Here is a 17,519-nt window from a genome sequence, read left to right as displayed (position 1 = left end):
CAACTGCAGATCACCTTGCAAACCAAACCATCTGAACACTGTAGTCCTTTGTAATCCTGATGGGTATTTCTGTCATTCTAACCTTCCTTCCTTTGAACCTGCAGTGTTCTGTCCTCCCACAGTCAATCTTTTGTCATTAAACCTAAGGTTCAGGATAGTTAGCAGGGAGGATGTTTTCAGAATAGAGTTGCTTGCTGAACTAACTGTGCCATTGCTTCCTCCTTTCCAAAATCTAGAAGCAAGATACAGTTGAACTCAGAAGTTTACATAAACCTTAGCCAAATGCATTTAAACTCAGTTTTTCACAATTCCTGACATTTAATCCTAGAAAACATTCCCTGTCTTGGGTCAGTTAGGATCACTACTTTATATTAAGAATGTGAAATGTCAGAATAATAGTAGAGATAATGATTTATTTCAGCTTTTATTTCTTTCATCACTTTCCCAGTGGGTCAGAAGTTTACATACACTTTGTTAGTACTTGGTAGCATTGCCTTTAGATTGTTTAATTTAGATCAAATGTTTTGGGTAGCCTTCCGCAAGCTTCTCACAATAAGTTGCTGGAATTTTGTTCCATTCCTCCAGACAGAACTGGTGTAACTGAGTCAGGTTTGTAGGCCTCCTTGCTCGCACACGCTTTTTCAGTTCTGCCCACCAATTTTCTATCGGATTGAGGTCAGGGCTTTGTGATGGCCGCTCCAATACCTTGACTTTGTTGTCCTTAAGCAATTTTGCCACAACTTTGGAGGTATGCTTGGGGTCATTGTCCATTTGGAAGACCCATTAGCGGCCGAGCTTTAACTTCCTGGCTGATGTCTTGAGATGTTGCTTCAATATATCCACATTATTTTCCTTCCTCATGATGCCATCTATTTTGTGAAGTGCACCAGTCCCTCCTGCAGCAAAGCACCCCGACAACATGATGCTGCCACCCCCGTGCTTCACAGTTGGGATGGTGTCCTTTGGCTTGCAAGTGTCACCCTTTTTCCTCCAAACATAACGATGATCATTATGGCCAAACAGTTCAACTTTTGTTTCATCAGACCAGAGGACGTTTCTCCAAAAAGAAATATCTTTGTCCCCATGTGCACTTGCCAACTGTAGTCTGGCTTTTTATGGCGGTTTTGGAGCAGTGGCTTCTTCCTTGCTGAGCAGCCTTTCAGGTTATGTCAATATAGGACTCGTTTTACTGTGGATATATATACTTGTCTACCTGTTACCTCCAGCAACTTCACAAGGTCCTTTGCTGTTCTGGGATTGATTTGCACTTTTTGTGCCAAAGTACGTTCATCTCTAGGAGACAAAATGTTTCCTTCCTGAGCAGTATGACGGCTGCATTGTCCCATGGTGTTTATATTTGCATACTATTGTTCGTACAGATGAACGTGGTACCTTCAGGCATTTGGAAATTGCTCCCATGGATGAACCAGACGATATCATTTTCTGACCTCAATCCGATAGAAAATTTGTGGGCAGAACTGAAAAAGCGTGTGCGAGCAAGGAGGCCTACAAACCTGACTCAGTTACACCAGTTCTGTCTGGAGGAATGGAACAAAATTCCAGCAACTTACTGTGAGAAGCTTGTGGAAGGCTACCCAAAATGTTTGACTCAAGTTAAACAGTTTAAAGGCAATGCTACCAAGTACTAACAAAGTGTATGTAAACTTCTGACCCACTGGGAAAGTAATGAAAGAAATAAAAGCTGAAATAAATCATTCTCTCTACTATTATCCTGACATTTCACATTCTTAAAATAAATTAGTGATCCTAACTGACCTAAGATGGGGAGTGTTTTCTAGGATTAAATGTCAGGAATTGTGAAAAACTGAGGTTAAATGTATTTGGCTAAGGTTTATGTAAACTTCTGAGTTCAACTGTATCTTGTTCGGTTTCGGCTTGTTCTTGTCCCACAGAACATTCTTCCTAGCGTAAATCTTGTCCCCCTTTTGCCGTCTATGCCTATGATACGTTCTGCCACTTCAGCTACCTGTTCCCTGGACTTGTCTTTTTCCAGTCCTGTCATTACCCACATTTCTCCCAACAGGGGTCATGTTGAGCTGTCTCAGCCTTTGAACGTGCATTCAATCTATCTGCTTCGAACATCTCCCTCCTCTGCCTGGATGAGTCATAATGAGTCTGCTTCCTTGAGGCCTCACTTCCGGGTGAAAAAAAATCGTTATTCCTGTCTTACTTGGGTCCTCCCACCTCCTCTTTTGCTGGGAGTTTGATGACTGCAGTTCTACCATTTCCTACTTACACACCCATTTTCTTGCTATCTCTATTTTGGGATGCAGAATGGCACCAGTATTCACCATGTGTCCAGTGACTTCCATCAATAACTTGACCACATTTCCTGTCAGCGTACAGCCATGTAAACCTACATTTTAATTCTGAAACTTACACCCCACTTCAAATATAACTTCCTCAACCTAATTTATTTTCTATATGATTCATGCACTCCCTGAACCACAGAATGATTTCACTTGTTCTCGCTTACCTCACTTTCAGTGAATCATCTTTTGCCATTTCCCAAAACTACATGTGATGTCAGTTTCCTATTCAACATCCAGAAGCAGTGAGAGCTCTCTGCAACAGGCTGACGCATGGTTCGCTGACTCATAGCGTGGCATCCCTTCCCTGACAAGGGTCTGTCCTTTTTCCAAAAATCCAAAGCTGTGCTGAACCGTCCTTGTCGAGGTGAAACAACAATTTACAATGATCACTACAATCTTTATACTTTATTCCCTGTTCAACTTGCAGTATGTTCTATATTAAGAAGACTGGATGAGTGCTTTGTAGACTGCCCCCCTCCCCAACCCCCCCCCCATTCAGTATGCTGGCAACACCCTGAAGTTTAAGTTGGTGTCATTTCAGCTGTCTTCCAATCCTTCTTTGACCTTGGCTTCTTACACAAGTCCTTCAGTGAAAACTCCAGGAATGGCACTTAACCTGTGGATAGGTGCTGTACAAATTTCAGGGCTTATCAATAAGTTCACCAGTTTCAAATCATAAGTTAGGTTCTTGGATCAGGGTGGTCAACCATGATTCTATTGCTACCCTTCCTCTATATTCACCTCATTTGCCCCTTGAACTTAAAGCACTTTTATTTTTATTTCAGATCTGTTTTTTTTAAGTGTTCACATCCCTTCTGCTGGCACTAATTAGATTTTCCTGGGGCTAGCAGCTGGATAACGTACAGTTGTGCAGTCTCTGAGTGGTCTAGGCCACAGATCGTATAAAAACAACTGAATAGTTCCCAGCGTTACACAAAGGGCTCCCTTTGCATTTTAAGAGTCAGTGGCACAAGAGATTCTGTAGATGCTGGAAATCTAGAGCAACGTGCAAAAAATGGTGGAGGAACTCAGCAGGTCAGGGAGTGTCTATGGAAGGAAATAAACAGCTGATGTTTCAGACCCAGACCCTTTATCTGGACTCATGATGAAAGGTCTCAGATTGGAACATCGACTGTTTATTTTGTTCCATAGATGCTACTGGCCTGCTGAGTTCCTCCGCTATGTTGTGTGTGTGGCCTGGGAGTGGTAATACGTTCCAGGTGTACCCTGAGGTGCAAGGTATTTCTACATAATGGTGTGTTGTGATCCAGATTATCAAACATAGGATTAACTTAAGCGAGGCCTAATAATTTCACCCACCACTAATACCACCTCGTGCCATACTCGTGCTTCGTTACCCAATCCTCTTCATTTGATCTTTTCTGAGCTCCCTTGGATCTGTATTAAAGATGGCGACGCACCGCGTTCTGTATTACACCACCAGTTTTCGATTTCTTTCTGGCCCTTTCCTCACTGCTGCTCTTATTACTGTTAGCGTTACTGCTTTCTTTTTTTAGCCTCTTTCTCTCTCACTCTGGCAGCTGGTTCTGGTTTTACACAGCTGCCCAGTCCACTAATGAGGTTTGGTTTCCGGGTGCAATATTTAACTTGATGATTTGAAAGAAATCTCTCGAATTGCTGCCATAGTTCCCATTTTTTTGCATTTCTTCTGGCACTTTATCATTCTCGCCTTCAAAATGTTACCAGTAACAGTACAGAAAGCATTTAGGTGAAAGGCTTGTTTCCGTGCCTAGTGTGGCTTTGCCCTTTGATTGTATCCAGGCACATTGAGTTAGATGTTACCAAGATGAGCAGAAATCACCAGAAGTTTGAAAAATCAATATTCCTGCTATCAGTTTGGAGACCACCTAAAAGGAAAATGAGGTGTTGCTCCTCCAATCTGAGAGTGGCTTCATTGTGTCATTAGAAGAGGCCATGGACCAACTTGGGCTTCTTCAAAGAATGGGGTTTTCCTCTCCACCATCATTGAGGCTGTCCTCATTTCCCACACATCTGCCCTAGGTCCTTACCACCCCCATGTCTCCATATCCAACACACCATTTTCCGTAACTTCCACATTTACAACAGAATCTCAACACTAAGCACACCTTGCCCCCTCATTCTAGGCTTTCTGCAGGGATTGCTGTCTACGTAACCCTTGTCCACTCGTCCATCCTCACCGATCTCGCTCCTGGCAGTTAATCTTGCAAGCAGGACAAGTACTACACCTCCTCTCTCACCACCAGTCCTTTCAGGTGAGGTGATACTCCAACTGCAAGTCTGTTGGGGTCATCTCTATCTGGCACTCCCCTTATGATCTCCTCTGTATTGGTTGAACCCGGCACAGATTGGGGGACTGCTTCATCGAACACGTATGCTCCATCTGCCACAAATGGAGGGATTTCCTAGTGGTCACCAATTTCAATTTGACTTCTCTTTCCCATTCCAACATGGTGGCCCATGGCCTCCTCTACTGCCACACTCAGTTTGGAGGAATAGCACCTAATATCTGTATGGGTAGCATCCAAGCTGATGACACAGGCATAGATTTCTCCAACTTCGGGCAATTCCTCTCCCACCTTAGTCCCTCTTTTTCCATTCACCATTCTGTTCCCCTTCTTACCCTTACTTGCCCATCACCACCTCTGGTGCCCCTACTTCTTTCCTTTCTTCCATCATCCACTGTCCTATCAGATTCCTTCATCAGCCCTCTACAACTTACACCTATCAGCTCCACTTTAACCTCCACCTCCCACCCACCCACCTACCTTCCCTCTCAACTATCATCTGTCAGCTTATACTCCTTCCCCTCCCCTTTCCTTTCCAGTCCTGATTAAAGGTCTCAGCCCAACACGTTGACTGTTTATTCCCCTCCATAGATGCTGCCTGACTTGCTGAGTTCCTCCAGCATTTTGCCTGTTTCTGAGTGCCAGCTAGAACATGCAGCACAATGGGTAGTTCGACCGTATAGGGAGGAAGGGATGGTGAAATAATTCAAGATCAGTTAAAAGTTCCTGTAAATGTTGCTCTCATTGTAGTTTGCAGAATTGAATGATTTGAATATGTGGCTAGGCATTTCCCCTAATTTCCGTGATACATGTGTGTAGGGAATACAAGAACAATTAATTAAAAGAAACAATTGAAAAACAAGCTGGTTCTATTTTGAAAGCAAGAACTTCTTTTGTTTGCATGATATATTTTTATTGCCTTTCATCTTGCAGGCCTTTTGGATTTGGCTGCATTTTATGGAGAAAACAGCTTGAAGAAGCTCTGTGAGCAGACCATTAAACAAGGTATTTCTGTGGAGAATGCCATCACTTTACTCTCTGCTGCAGTAAAAAACCAAGCAAAGGTAGGAGATCGAGACAAAACTATTCTTGTTCAACATGTTCATTATAATCCTTTTATCCACCTCATTAAATTAATAAAGTGAAAATCTTTTCAGTTCATTGCAGTATTTTCAATAATGAAGGAGGGAATTAGGCCCACCTGAGATGTTGACATATGTTTGTGAGAGCTAGCCAATTATTTCCTTCACCTTGAACACCTTTTCATCCTTGAACCATCTGATGTTACTCTTCATCATAAATCTTGACAATCTCTTCTGCTCAAAGAAGAAACTGTAATTCTGAAGCTAAAATTCCTTATCATTTCTCTGATCTCTTGTCTCATCTTGTATAAGATGTATAAGCTCATCTTATACAAGGCAACATATGTTCAAATAAACTACTAAACGCCTCATTTTCCTTTCTTGATTACTACATCAGATAATATTACTAACATTTAATATTATTAATACTTTTTTCAATTTATTATTTGACAACCCCACTCCTTATCCAGACTCCACTTCTGAAATATGTCCTTATTTCTTCAGATAAATACAGGAGTTTCTGGAAAATTTCATTAGGTCAGATAGTATATGTGGAGAGCAACAGAGAACTTTTTAGGTTAATTGATGTGGAATTCCAAGCCTTCATTCTTACAATCAGAATTCTTTCTGTCCCGCAGTCATAAAATGAACAAGGAGGAGGTTGAGCTCCTTGACCATGCTCTGCCTTTCAGTAAGATTAAAGCTGATGTAAACTTTGGCGATTGCTGTACTATCAGGATATGCTTAATTCACAACAATCCTTGTTCCCTTCTGGTCCAAAACTTAATCTTTATTTAATTAATTGAACTTTAATTTCCTGAGTGACTTGATGGAATTTGATCTTGAATTCACTGGTCCATCCAGTGTTCCAAAACCTTGTTTAATGGTTAGGGCCCATGGCATAAAAAAGTTTTGGGACCCCTGGGTTCATGCCTCTGGGTTACTAGTCTGTGATACAATTTTTATATTAACATACCCTACTAAAAGATTAAATTCAAGATCGTGAATGGAGTTTGAGCAGTGTGAGCTGATGCTAAGGTTCTGATGTTATGGAATAGTTATTAAGGTCACAAATGACATCCTATCAAAGGCAAACCGTCCCTTCTGAATTTTCCTGATATGTCTGCTGCTCTGGTGCAGTGGACTTCCAATGTTTCTGTAAAGTTATTTCATTGAATAGAACTTGATTGGGCTGGTTCAATTTCAGTAGCATTTTACTAGATGGAGTAGGTGTAGAGAGAATGTTTCCTATGTTGGGGGAGTCTAGAACCAAAGGGCACACATAGGACATGCCTTTAGAACAGAGTTGAGGAGTAATTTCTTTAGAAATCCTATGCGTTATGGTCTTGCCTCTCCTGGTGTTCCTCCACCTCCCCCTGAGGATCTATTTTTGGCCTGTTCCTCTTTCCCACTGACAATGCTGTCTCTGTGCAGCATCATCTGAAAATGCTTCTGTGCGCTGGAATCAGTCAGCTCCACCTCATGAGCAACTTTCATGAAACCTCTGCAGCTTCTAACTTTATGGGCTATTTGTTCAACATTGAATAAACAAATTCCTCCAGCTGCTACATTCACTGGTGGTCATAAATTCCCTCTCTTTCTGGCAACTGTTATACCTAGATCAGACTATTCATGAACTTGTGCATATATTGGACCTCAGATGAACTTTGAATGACACCATCAATACAGGGATCACCTTTTTCCACTTCTGCAGATTCACCTGCTTCAGCCTGGGTGCTGAACTCCTTGCTGATAATCAAATGTTTGGTTGTCCTCTCTTGTTCTATCCACTGTAAACTTGGGGTTTTTCAAAGTGGACACTGATCAAAGCTGTACTCGTTTATAAGGGCTCTATATTCACTGATGTACATTCCGGGCTTAGATCCTGGGCAAGCAAACCTAAGTTTGTATATATATTCCCTCATTTCCACATTCCCTCAAGGTGTCACCCCTTCCAGGGTCTACAGACTGTAGTGTTACTGCATCATCTTCCCTCCTGGATGTGCCAGTTCAACTTGCACCATCTGTATTTGATATGCCTTCTGTTGCCAAGGCCCTCTGTGGAACTTCTCTTTAAAATCCTCTGCCTCTACATTTCTTCCCTCTATTTTAAGACGCTCCTATAAAACTAGCCCTGCCAAGCATTCTGATTTTTTTCATGTGTAGATATTGTACCTTTCAAGTGCCTAAGGATCTAGCTATACTGGTTGTCCTAGTCTTCTGATCTTCCCTCATCTTCTGTTAGGCTCATAGGCTATATTTTCCTCACACGTTGTAATGGTTTATATGGTTTATATAATTCCATTTTGAAAGATACCATTGAATCTGTTTCCACTATCCGTTCAAGCTGATTACAAGAGCTCACTGTGCAAATAAATATTCCCTTGTACTGGTTCTTTTTACCCCCTTAAGTATGTTAACTTTGTTGTCTAGTTACTGACTTCCTCAGCAACTGGAAATGGAATAAGGAAGAAGAAGTTCAAAATAGTTAGCAATTTTCAAACTTCTTTGAAAGCTCCTTTAATTCTCAACTTTAATGTAAAATCCCCATTTAATCTAGTCTCCTCAGACTTGAAGTCCTTCAGGTGTAGTGTATTCTAGAAAATCTCTTCTACTTCTCTTTTAAAGCATTAACCATCTCTACTGATTTGTGTTGTCCAAATTGAGTGCTGCAGTCCAGAAGTAATTTCATCCACTTTAGTAAAGGCTTCATTTTATACTCTACTCAAAATACCATAGATTACATTTACTTTTTAAACATATTCACTTAAAAGTTTCAAGTGTCTATGCTCCCAGTTGTTCAGTGTACTTTAAAAAATTGTGTGATTTAGTGCATGAATTTCCACTTTGCTGCATTATCTACCATTGCTATTTCAGTGCTCTGTGTTCTTCGGAAATCTTGCTATCATCAATATTTGTTCACTAGGTTTGAATTTTTCCCATCTTTCCAGACCTGAACACAATGTTCCAGATGTAGGCTCTCAGAGCTTCAGAGAATCTCTTCTCACAGTGCAGATGGAGAAAGAACTAGATCATCATGGAGTGGTTGGTTCCTTAGGAATGCTGTAAAGAGGAGGAGAGGAACAGGTGTATAATAATAGCATTTTGGGGTGTTGGAAATTGCAAAAATTTACCGATTGAATGTGGAAGATGGATGAAAGGTGAGGTCAAGGAAAATCTGTGGAATAAAGGGGAAGATAAAATCATGGGAAGTTGAGGCCCCTGTCAGTTGTGGTGGAGAGAATCCTTCATTAAGGAAAGACATTTCTGGATCAGTGTTATAGAATGTGACATCAGAAATGAGAAGGAAATTGAGAGATTGTAATCCTTTGGGGAGAGTGGGGTATTATAGGAAGAGCAATTACTATATTATGGGATGCATGGCATGTGAGGATATTAATCACTAGCTTACATACACCTGAAATGGAGAAAGTTGAAGAGGGGAAGATACAGAGATGAATCCCATGATTTGGGAAGTGTAGAAATTGACAGCCAAGTTTCCTCCAGTTATAAAAAAAATATGGTTCACTATCTTCTACACTTGGCCAGTTTTGTATCCATGGGACCTTTCATTTTGACTTCTCAAGTATTTCCATGTGGCTAGTAATTTTGCTTTGAATTATGATCTGTAATATTTCAGGACACAGGACTAAATGACCTGCAGCTGCAAGGTTTTGAATAACATTGTAGCTTACTTTGTCCTTTGGCATTCCCATATCCAAGGAGGATTGGAAAGTGTGACCAGAATTTCTGCAATTTCATCCCTACTTTTCTTAAATTTGCTCTACATCTCATCTGGTCTCGGTGACCATCTTTACTTTGATTATTATAACTAAAATATATCTATTTAACCAACTTTGATCCTATTCAATATTTCCACTTTCTCCATCCTTTTCTCCTTTGAAAGCTGTTATATCCATTCAGTACATCATCCACATTCTGACCTTTATAGGATCTTCTTTGTTCCTGTTTGCCACAGACTCAGACAATTACAGGGCAGAAACAGGCCCTTTGGCCCATCTAGTCCATGCCAAACCGTTTAAGCTGCCTACTCCCATCAACATGCACCCAGAACATACTCCTACCATCCATGTTCTTATCCAAACTTCTCTTACACATTGAAATCGAGCTCACATGCACCACTTGCACTGGCAGCTCATTCCACACACTCACAACCCTCTGAGTGCAGAAGATTCCCCTCATGTTCCCCTTAAACTGTTCACCTTTCACTCTTAACCCATGACCTCTATTTGTAGTTCTCCCCATATCAGTGGAAAAAGCCTGCTTGCATTTACCCTAACTATACTCCTCTATCAAATCTCACCTGAATCTTCTACATTCCAAGGAATAAATTCCTAACCTATTTAATCTTTTCTTATAACTTAGGTCCTCAAGTCTCAGTAACATCCTACCCTGGTTGCTCCAAACAAAGTGCAACACCTCGCATTTGTCTGCATTAAATTCCATCTGCCCAGTCTCAACCCATTTTCCAGCTGGTCTAGAACCTGCTGCAAGCTCTAACAGTCTTCCTTGCTGTCCACTACACCAACAATCTTGGTGTCATCCGCAAACTTGCTGATCCATTTTACCACATTATCATCTAGACCATTGATATTGATGATGAACAGCAACAGACCCAGCATCAATCCCTGTATCACTCCACAAGTAACAGGCCTCCAGTCAGAGAGGTAACCATCTGCTACCACTCTCTGTCTTCTCCCACAAAGCCAATGTCTAATCCAATTTACTACCTTATCTTGAATGCTGAGCAACAGAGCCTACTAGACCAACCTCCCATGTGGGACCTTGTTAAATGCCTTGCTAAAGTCCTCGTAGATAGCATTGCCTTCATCAACTTTCCTGGTAACTTCCTCGAAAAACTCTTAACAGATTGGTTAGACATGATCTACCATGCATAAAGCCATGCTGCCTATCCCAAATCAGTCATTGTCTTTTCAAATATTCATTTATCCGGTCCCTTAGAATAGCTTCTAACAACTTTCCCACTACTGGGAATTATAAACTCAACAGTTTATAATTTTCTGGTTTATTTTTAAGAGTCTTTCTTAAACAGCAGGACCCCATTAAATATCTTCCAATCTTCCAGTACCTCTCCTGCCACTAAAGATGATTTAAATCTCTCTGCTAGGGCCCCTGCAATTTCTGCACTTGCTTCCCACAGGACCTAAGGAAACACCTTGTCAGGCCCTGGGGATTTATCCATCCTAATTTGCCTCAAGACAGCAAACACCTCTATAATCTGTACAGAGTCCATGACCTCGTTGCTGCTTTTCCTTGCTTCTACAGACGCTGTCCATATCCTGGGTAAATCCAGATGCAAAAATTTAAGATCTCTCCTATCTCTTTTGGGTCTTGAATCCAATAAAATGGCTACTAAGTGTCTATCGCAAACAAGGATCCCAGCAACGATCCCTGCAGTACACCACCGGTACTAGACTTCCAATATCACCTACCACCTTCTATGTGCCTTAAGCTTCTGGACTAATTAATCATTTAGGGCCTTGTCAGCCAATATAGACAATATCTACCACCGTGTCTTCACCATTCTTCTTTTATTTTTGTTACCTCATTAAAAAATCCTTAATCAAATTAGTGAGGCAGGATTTTCCCCTGCACAAAACCATACTATCCTTGGTCAGCCCCTTTGTTTCCAAGTGTACATAAATCTTATTCTGTAACATTTTCTTCAATAATTTCTGTATTAGATGTAAATTGATCTGGATGTGTTGCTTTGGGTTTATTCCTGGTGCATTTCTTAAATAATAGAACTACATTAGTTATCCTACAGTCTTCTTGTAACTCATCTGTGGTCTCTGAAGATGCAAACATCTTCATTAGGATCCCAGCTATCTTCTCCCTTGCTTCATGGGATCTCATCTTACCCTGGGGAATATATTAACATTTATACATCTAATGACACTTAACACTTCCTCCTTCATACTGACGTGCTCTAAGTCATCAACGTCCCCTCCCTGAACGCACTAGTTTCTTGCTTTTCTCATTGGTAAATAGACATAAGAAGAGTTAATTTAAACCTTGCCACATAACCTGGCTGCACATAATTATTCCTTTAGTCCTAAGGTGACCCATTTTCCCATGAAATACTTATAGAATGTCTTGGGATTCTCCTAAATCTTACTTGTCAAGGATATTTGGGGCAGCACGGTAACGTAATGATTAATGAACACTATTACAGCGTCAGTGACCCGGATTCAAATCTACTGCTATCTGTAATGAGTTTGCACGTTCTGCTTGTGACTCCTCCGGGTGTTCCGATTGTCTTCTACATTACAAAGGTGTATGGGTTAGTAGGTCAGTGAGTCACATGGGTGTAATTGGGTGGTGTGGGGTCGTTGGACTGGATGGGCTATCTACATAAAAAAAGAATAAGTTTCATACCCCTTTTTGCCCTCCAATTTTTTTTCTTAAGTTCAACCGTCTTGACTTCACCACACCCTGTTCCAATTCCAACCTCAATCCTTCCGAACGCTCTGCTCTCTGCTCCCTCCGCACCAGTCCCAACCTCACTATAAAACCTGCTGATAAGGGGGGAGCTGTTGTTGTCTGGCATACTGACCTCTACCTGGCCGAGGCACAGCGACAACTCTCTGATACCTCCTCTTATTTACCCCTTGATCATGACCCCACTAAGAAGCACCAAGCCATTGTCTCCTATACCATCACCAACCTTGTTAGCTCTGGGGATCTCCCATCCACTGCCACCAACCTCATCGTTCCCATACCCCGCACTTTCCATTTCTGTCTCCTACCCAAGATCCTGTCTAGGTAGACCTATTGTCTCAGCTTGCTCCTGCCCCACTGAACTCATTTCTACATACTGTCCTTTCCCCCCTTGTTCAATCTCTTCCCACCTATGTTCGTGACACTTCTCATGCTTTGAATTTTTTCAATGATTTTAAGTTCCCCACCATCTTATTTTCACCATGGACGTCCAGTCCCTATATACTTCCATCCCCCACCAAGATGGTCTTGAAGCTCTTCACTTTTTTTTGGATTCCAGACCTAACCAATTCCCCTCTACCACCACTCTCCTCCGTCAAGCGGAATTAGTTCTTACTCTTAATAATTTCTCCTTTGGCTCCTTCCACTTCCTCCAAACCAAGGGTGTAGCCATGGGCACCTGTATGGATCCCAGTTATGCCTGCCTTTTTGTTGGCTTTGTGGAACAGTCCATGTTCCAAGCCTATGCTGGTATCTGTCCCCCATTTTTCCTTCGCTACATCGACGACTGCATTGGTGCTGCCTCTTGCACGCACGCTGAGCTTGTCGACTTCATTAACTTTGCCTCCAACTTTCACCCTGCCCTCAAATTTACCTGGTCCATTTCCGACACCTCCCTCCCCTTTCTTGATCTTTCTGTCTCCATCTCAGGAGACGGCCTATCTACTGATATCTACTATAAGCCTACAGACTCTCACAGCTACCTGGACTATTCCTCTTCCCACCCTGTCTCTTGCAAAAATGCTACCCCCTTCTCACAATTCCTCCGTCTCTGCCGCATCTGCTGTCAGGATGAGGTTTTTCATTCCAGGACGAAGGAGATGTCTTCCTTTTTTAGACAAAGGGGCTTCCCTTCTTCCACCATCAATTCTGCTCTCAAACGCATCTCTCCCATTTCCCGCACATCTGCCCTCACCCCATCCACCCACCACCCCACTCGGGATAGGGTTCCCCCTGTCCTCACCTACCACCCCATCAGCCTCCAGGTCCAATGTATAATTCTCCGTAACTTCCGCCACCTCCAATGGGATCCCATTACCAAACACATTTTTCCCTCCCCCCGTTTATACTTTTCGCAGGGATCGCTCCCTACGCAACTCCCTTGTCCACTCGTCCCCCCCATCCCTTCCCACCGATCTCCCTCCTGGCAATTATCCTTGTAAATGGAACAAGTGCTACACCTGCCCTTACACTTCCTCCCTCACCACCATTCAGGGCCCCAGACAGTCCTTCCAGGTGAGGTGACACTTCACCTGTGAGTCGGCTGGTGTGGTATACTGCGTCCAGTGCTCCCGGAGTGGCCTTTTATATATTGATGAGACCTGACGCAGACTGGGAGACCGTTTTGCTGAATACCTACGCTTGGTCCGCCAGAAAAAGCAGGATCTCCCAGTGGCCACACATTCCACATCCCATTCCCATTCTGATCTGTCTATCCATGGCCTCCTCTATTGTCAAAATGAATCCAAACTCAGGTTGGAGGAACAACACCTTATATATCGGCTGAGTAGCCTCCAACCTGATGGCATGAACATTGACTTCTCTAACTTCCATTAATGCCCCTCCTCCCCCATCCCTGACATATTTAGTTGTTTGCCTGTTCTCCATCTCCCTCTGGTGTTCCCCCCCTCCTTTCTTTCTCCTGAGGCTTCCTGTCCCATGATCCTTTCCCTTCTCCAGCTCTGTATCACTTTTGCCAATCACCTTTCCAGCTCTTAGCTTCATCCCACCCCCTCCGGTCTTCTCCTATCATTTCACATTTCCCCCTCCCCCCACTACTTTCAAGTCTCTTAGTATCTTTCCTTTCGGTTAGTCCTGATGAAGGGTCTCGGCCCAAAACGTTGACAGCGCTTCTCCCTATAGATGCTGCCTGGCCTGCTGTGTTCCACCAGCATTTTGTGTGTGGTGTTGTTGTTTGAATTTCCAGCATCTGCAGATTTCTTTGTGTTATACCTATCTTGTGCTTCTTTTATTTCATAATCACATCTTCAATTTCCTTTATCATCCAAGGTTCTCTAATGTTGCTGTCTTTGCCTTTCTGGAACACTTTGCCCTGAACTCCCTTTTAAAAATACACCATTCAGGAAAGTTATTAAAAAGGGGAAAAATTCACAAATAAACGATGATGTATAGTTAGGCTGAAGTTAAAAATATCATAGGCTTACTATTAACTTCAAAATTCAGATAATTAAAGAAACTTTTCCTTGGTATTTTCCCTGACATATGATAGAGATAAGTGTAAATATACCAAGATTTTTTTTTAGCTGTGTTATTTCAAAACATAAGATTATGGCTAATCTAATGAATTTCCTTTGGATAAATGATGTGCTAAATTATTTTTTTCAGGGGTTGGAAGAATTTTGCTTTAAGTTCTGTGTCAATCATTTGACAGCTGTGACACAAACTCAGGGCTTTGCTGACATGGACCATGAGTTCCTAAAGGACTTCATTAGCAAGGCTGGCAAGCATGGAGCATTTCGGAACTGAGGCAACATCTCAAATTGCCAAAGAAGATGATGCTTTGATTTGGAAACGGAATATAGTTTGTGGGGAGGAGGGTGAGGTTCTTTATGATGCCCTTCTACCCTAGTTTTTCCACTGTCATCCTTTCAGCTGCCACCTTTAGCAGGAGTACACCTTCATTGATACCTGCTGTGGCTTAACTTTAAAAAGGTTATTCATTTTGGTGGTTTTCCAGTTGAATTCCCTGCTTGGAATCATTAGATCTACCAAGCAGTTGCTGTACTGTGATGATGCAGCCTGGCCTTGCCTGCTTTTTTCCCTTTGCTATAAAGCACACATATAGCTGCTGCAGCAATCTCAGAAATTAAACTGGGATCGACTAAGTAGGTATGCTTCATCTATTCATTGAGAAGGGGAGTGACCCAGGCGTTACTTGCAAATCTGTAATTTTCTGTACTAATTACAAAAAAAGAAATAATCAGGTCACAAAATCGGTCTCTCCATGGGACTACCGAATCATAGCTAAAATGCAATGAAAACTAGGAACTAAAACATCCTTTCAGAAATCTGCTTTGTGATTCATTCAGAGATTTCACATTAACTAGTCTAGCAGTCATTCTCTACAAACTATCTTACTACTGCTGGAATGTCAGCTATGAATGATAGATGGATCATTTGGAATAAATGCAATTTTATGCTGTCTAAAGCAAAAGCAGAGCTTCACCTTTCTCAACTATGAACCAATGATATTTCTTACACATCAATATTTGTACCTCTGCTTTGATCGAGCAGCTGGAGTCCACAATTGGACCTTTCCACCTGATTGATACAAACATGTTTGAAAAGTCTGACGTTTTAAACCAGAATATATAAGGAGACTTCATTGCAGTCCAGATATTTTAATAATTACCTTGGAATATTTCACACCTGAAAAATCTTCCTCAAAAATTAGTACCATAGCTCCTTGGATAGACTTTGGCTCTTTCTTTTGGGTCATTTACATTTACTTAGTTGTGATGATTTGGCTTTCCAAGATTTTAGGAGGTATCCTCTATTGCCTTGTGATTCATTTTACAATGCATGACTAATTAAGCTTCCTGTTCGAACTATATCAAAATTTATGAGTATTAGATCAACTCCTTCTCCAAAGTTTCTCCCAGCACCTACCTACATTTCATCAGACAAGCCAGACAAACAGGAAATCAATCTTAATTTCCAAGATCATAAAGTCGAGAGATGTACTAGGTGAGGTGTATTATAAAACCTATTACCCCAATCAAGCTCCTTTCCTTAAATCATCAAGCAGAAGTCTTGTATACTTACTGGCCGTAGATCAGTGTCTACTTCTAAGCTAAGTTTGATTACTTTATCAGACTTATTTGAAGTTTTAATATTCATGCAGACTTGAGAGACACAACATTACAGGCAGGCTTGCACTATATTTTGTTTCAATCTTTACTCCTAATTAAAAATGATATTATAGGAATTTTTAAGTAATTGCTATTTTGAAATTATCTTAAAAATTTATCAGGTCAGCTTTCCTCTATAGACACTGAGATGAGTAGGACTAATATGGGTATTCCTCAGTTCACATAATATTTCAAACTACTGTTATGGACAGGAAACAAAAACACTAAGATGTTGAATGACCATTTAATGTGTATATAAATCAGACCCCATTAGCAAAGGTTTTAATCACCAGTAAGAAGCAAATATTGAAAAATACTACTAATAGTAGTTCACTAACATGAAACAAATGGATTTAATGACTGGAAAACGCATTTATAATCTAGAGGACCAAATTTAGAATTTTATTGTCTTAACTGTTGCAATGTAAATTGTTTTGGCATTTTATATAATGGTGACTCAACCTATGTCAAACATTTCATAATTGTAACAGCATTTTCATTTTCAAAAGCTACTTTCAAATTTAAGAATTCTGTATGCTTAAAGTATGAAGTTAGCTTTGAAATTGGATGTTAGTATTAAGACTATATAACATTTAATTAAAATTAAAGTGGCAATCAAGTTCTCTGACAAATTTATTACCTAAAAATAAAGGATGAAAATGCTTCAAATTTGTAAAAGTTACCTTTTATTATTGATATATATTCAAAGCTTGATGCATTCCACACAATATATTTAGCAGCTACCTCACCAAGAAACTCGAATAGGTGTGGTGTTCTGGATGTGTCGGCCCAAACTAAGGTATTTTTACTCTGGTGCTGAATATGTAACTAGCAGCCTTTCGTTATGAGCGGTTTAAATATTTTCTAGAAGCAATTATCAGACTGTAGTAATTCTTGCAAACTGTAGGTTCAGTGATGATTCAGTTTATTCAGGACTCGGACATTTTGGTGTCAGCAACACTGATGACAGAATTTCCTTAAAAAATGATATTGAGTGGGGCCCAGAGTAACTTTCTGGATTGATTACACTGATTGAATATATGACAATTAAATAAAATACTAATGATTGGGAACTCTATATTTACTGACAGCTAATATATGCAAGAGCTTCTTTTCTCTTAAAAAAAAGATTGGCCATCAATGCTGATGCTTCCAAATATCATCTACTGCATATTTTATAAA

The 17,519-nt window shown here is 40.9% G+C and overlaps 1 protein-coding gene across 3 annotated transcripts in view; it reads left to right on the top strand.

The window, feature by feature from the left end:
* The window catches only part of LOC132393083 (RCC1 and BTB domain-containing protein 2-like), an 85,658-nt gene extending 68,687 nt beyond the window's left edge, over positions 1 to 16,971 (top strand). The window contains exons 11-12 of one of the 3 annotated variants that reach the window (XM_059967861.1): positions 5,555 to 5,626; positions 14,812 to 16,971. In XM_059967861.1, the coding sequence (XP_059823844.1) occupies positions 5,555 to 5,626; positions 14,812 to 14,834 (95 nt within the window). In that variant the 3' untranslated portion in view covers positions 14,835 to 16,971. Of the gene's footprint in view, positions 1 to 5,554; positions 5,686 to 14,811 lie in introns of all 3 variants that reach the window. The other 2 variants (XM_059967863.1, XM_059967860.1) reach the window with 2 other exon arrangements.
* The last annotated feature ends 548 nt before the right edge of the window (positions 16,972 to 17,519 follow it).

The sequence above is a fragment of the Hypanus sabinus genome, chromosome 4 (assembly GCF_030144855.1).
Source record: "Hypanus sabinus isolate sHypSab1 chromosome 4, sHypSab1.hap1, whole genome shotgun sequence".
NCBI classification, from domain to species: Eukaryota; Metazoa; Chordata; class Chondrichthyes; order Myliobatiformes; family Dasyatidae; genus Hypanus; species Hypanus sabinus.
Note: the sequence above shows the minus strand (reverse complement) of the source record. Positions and strands in the feature narration are given on the sequence as shown.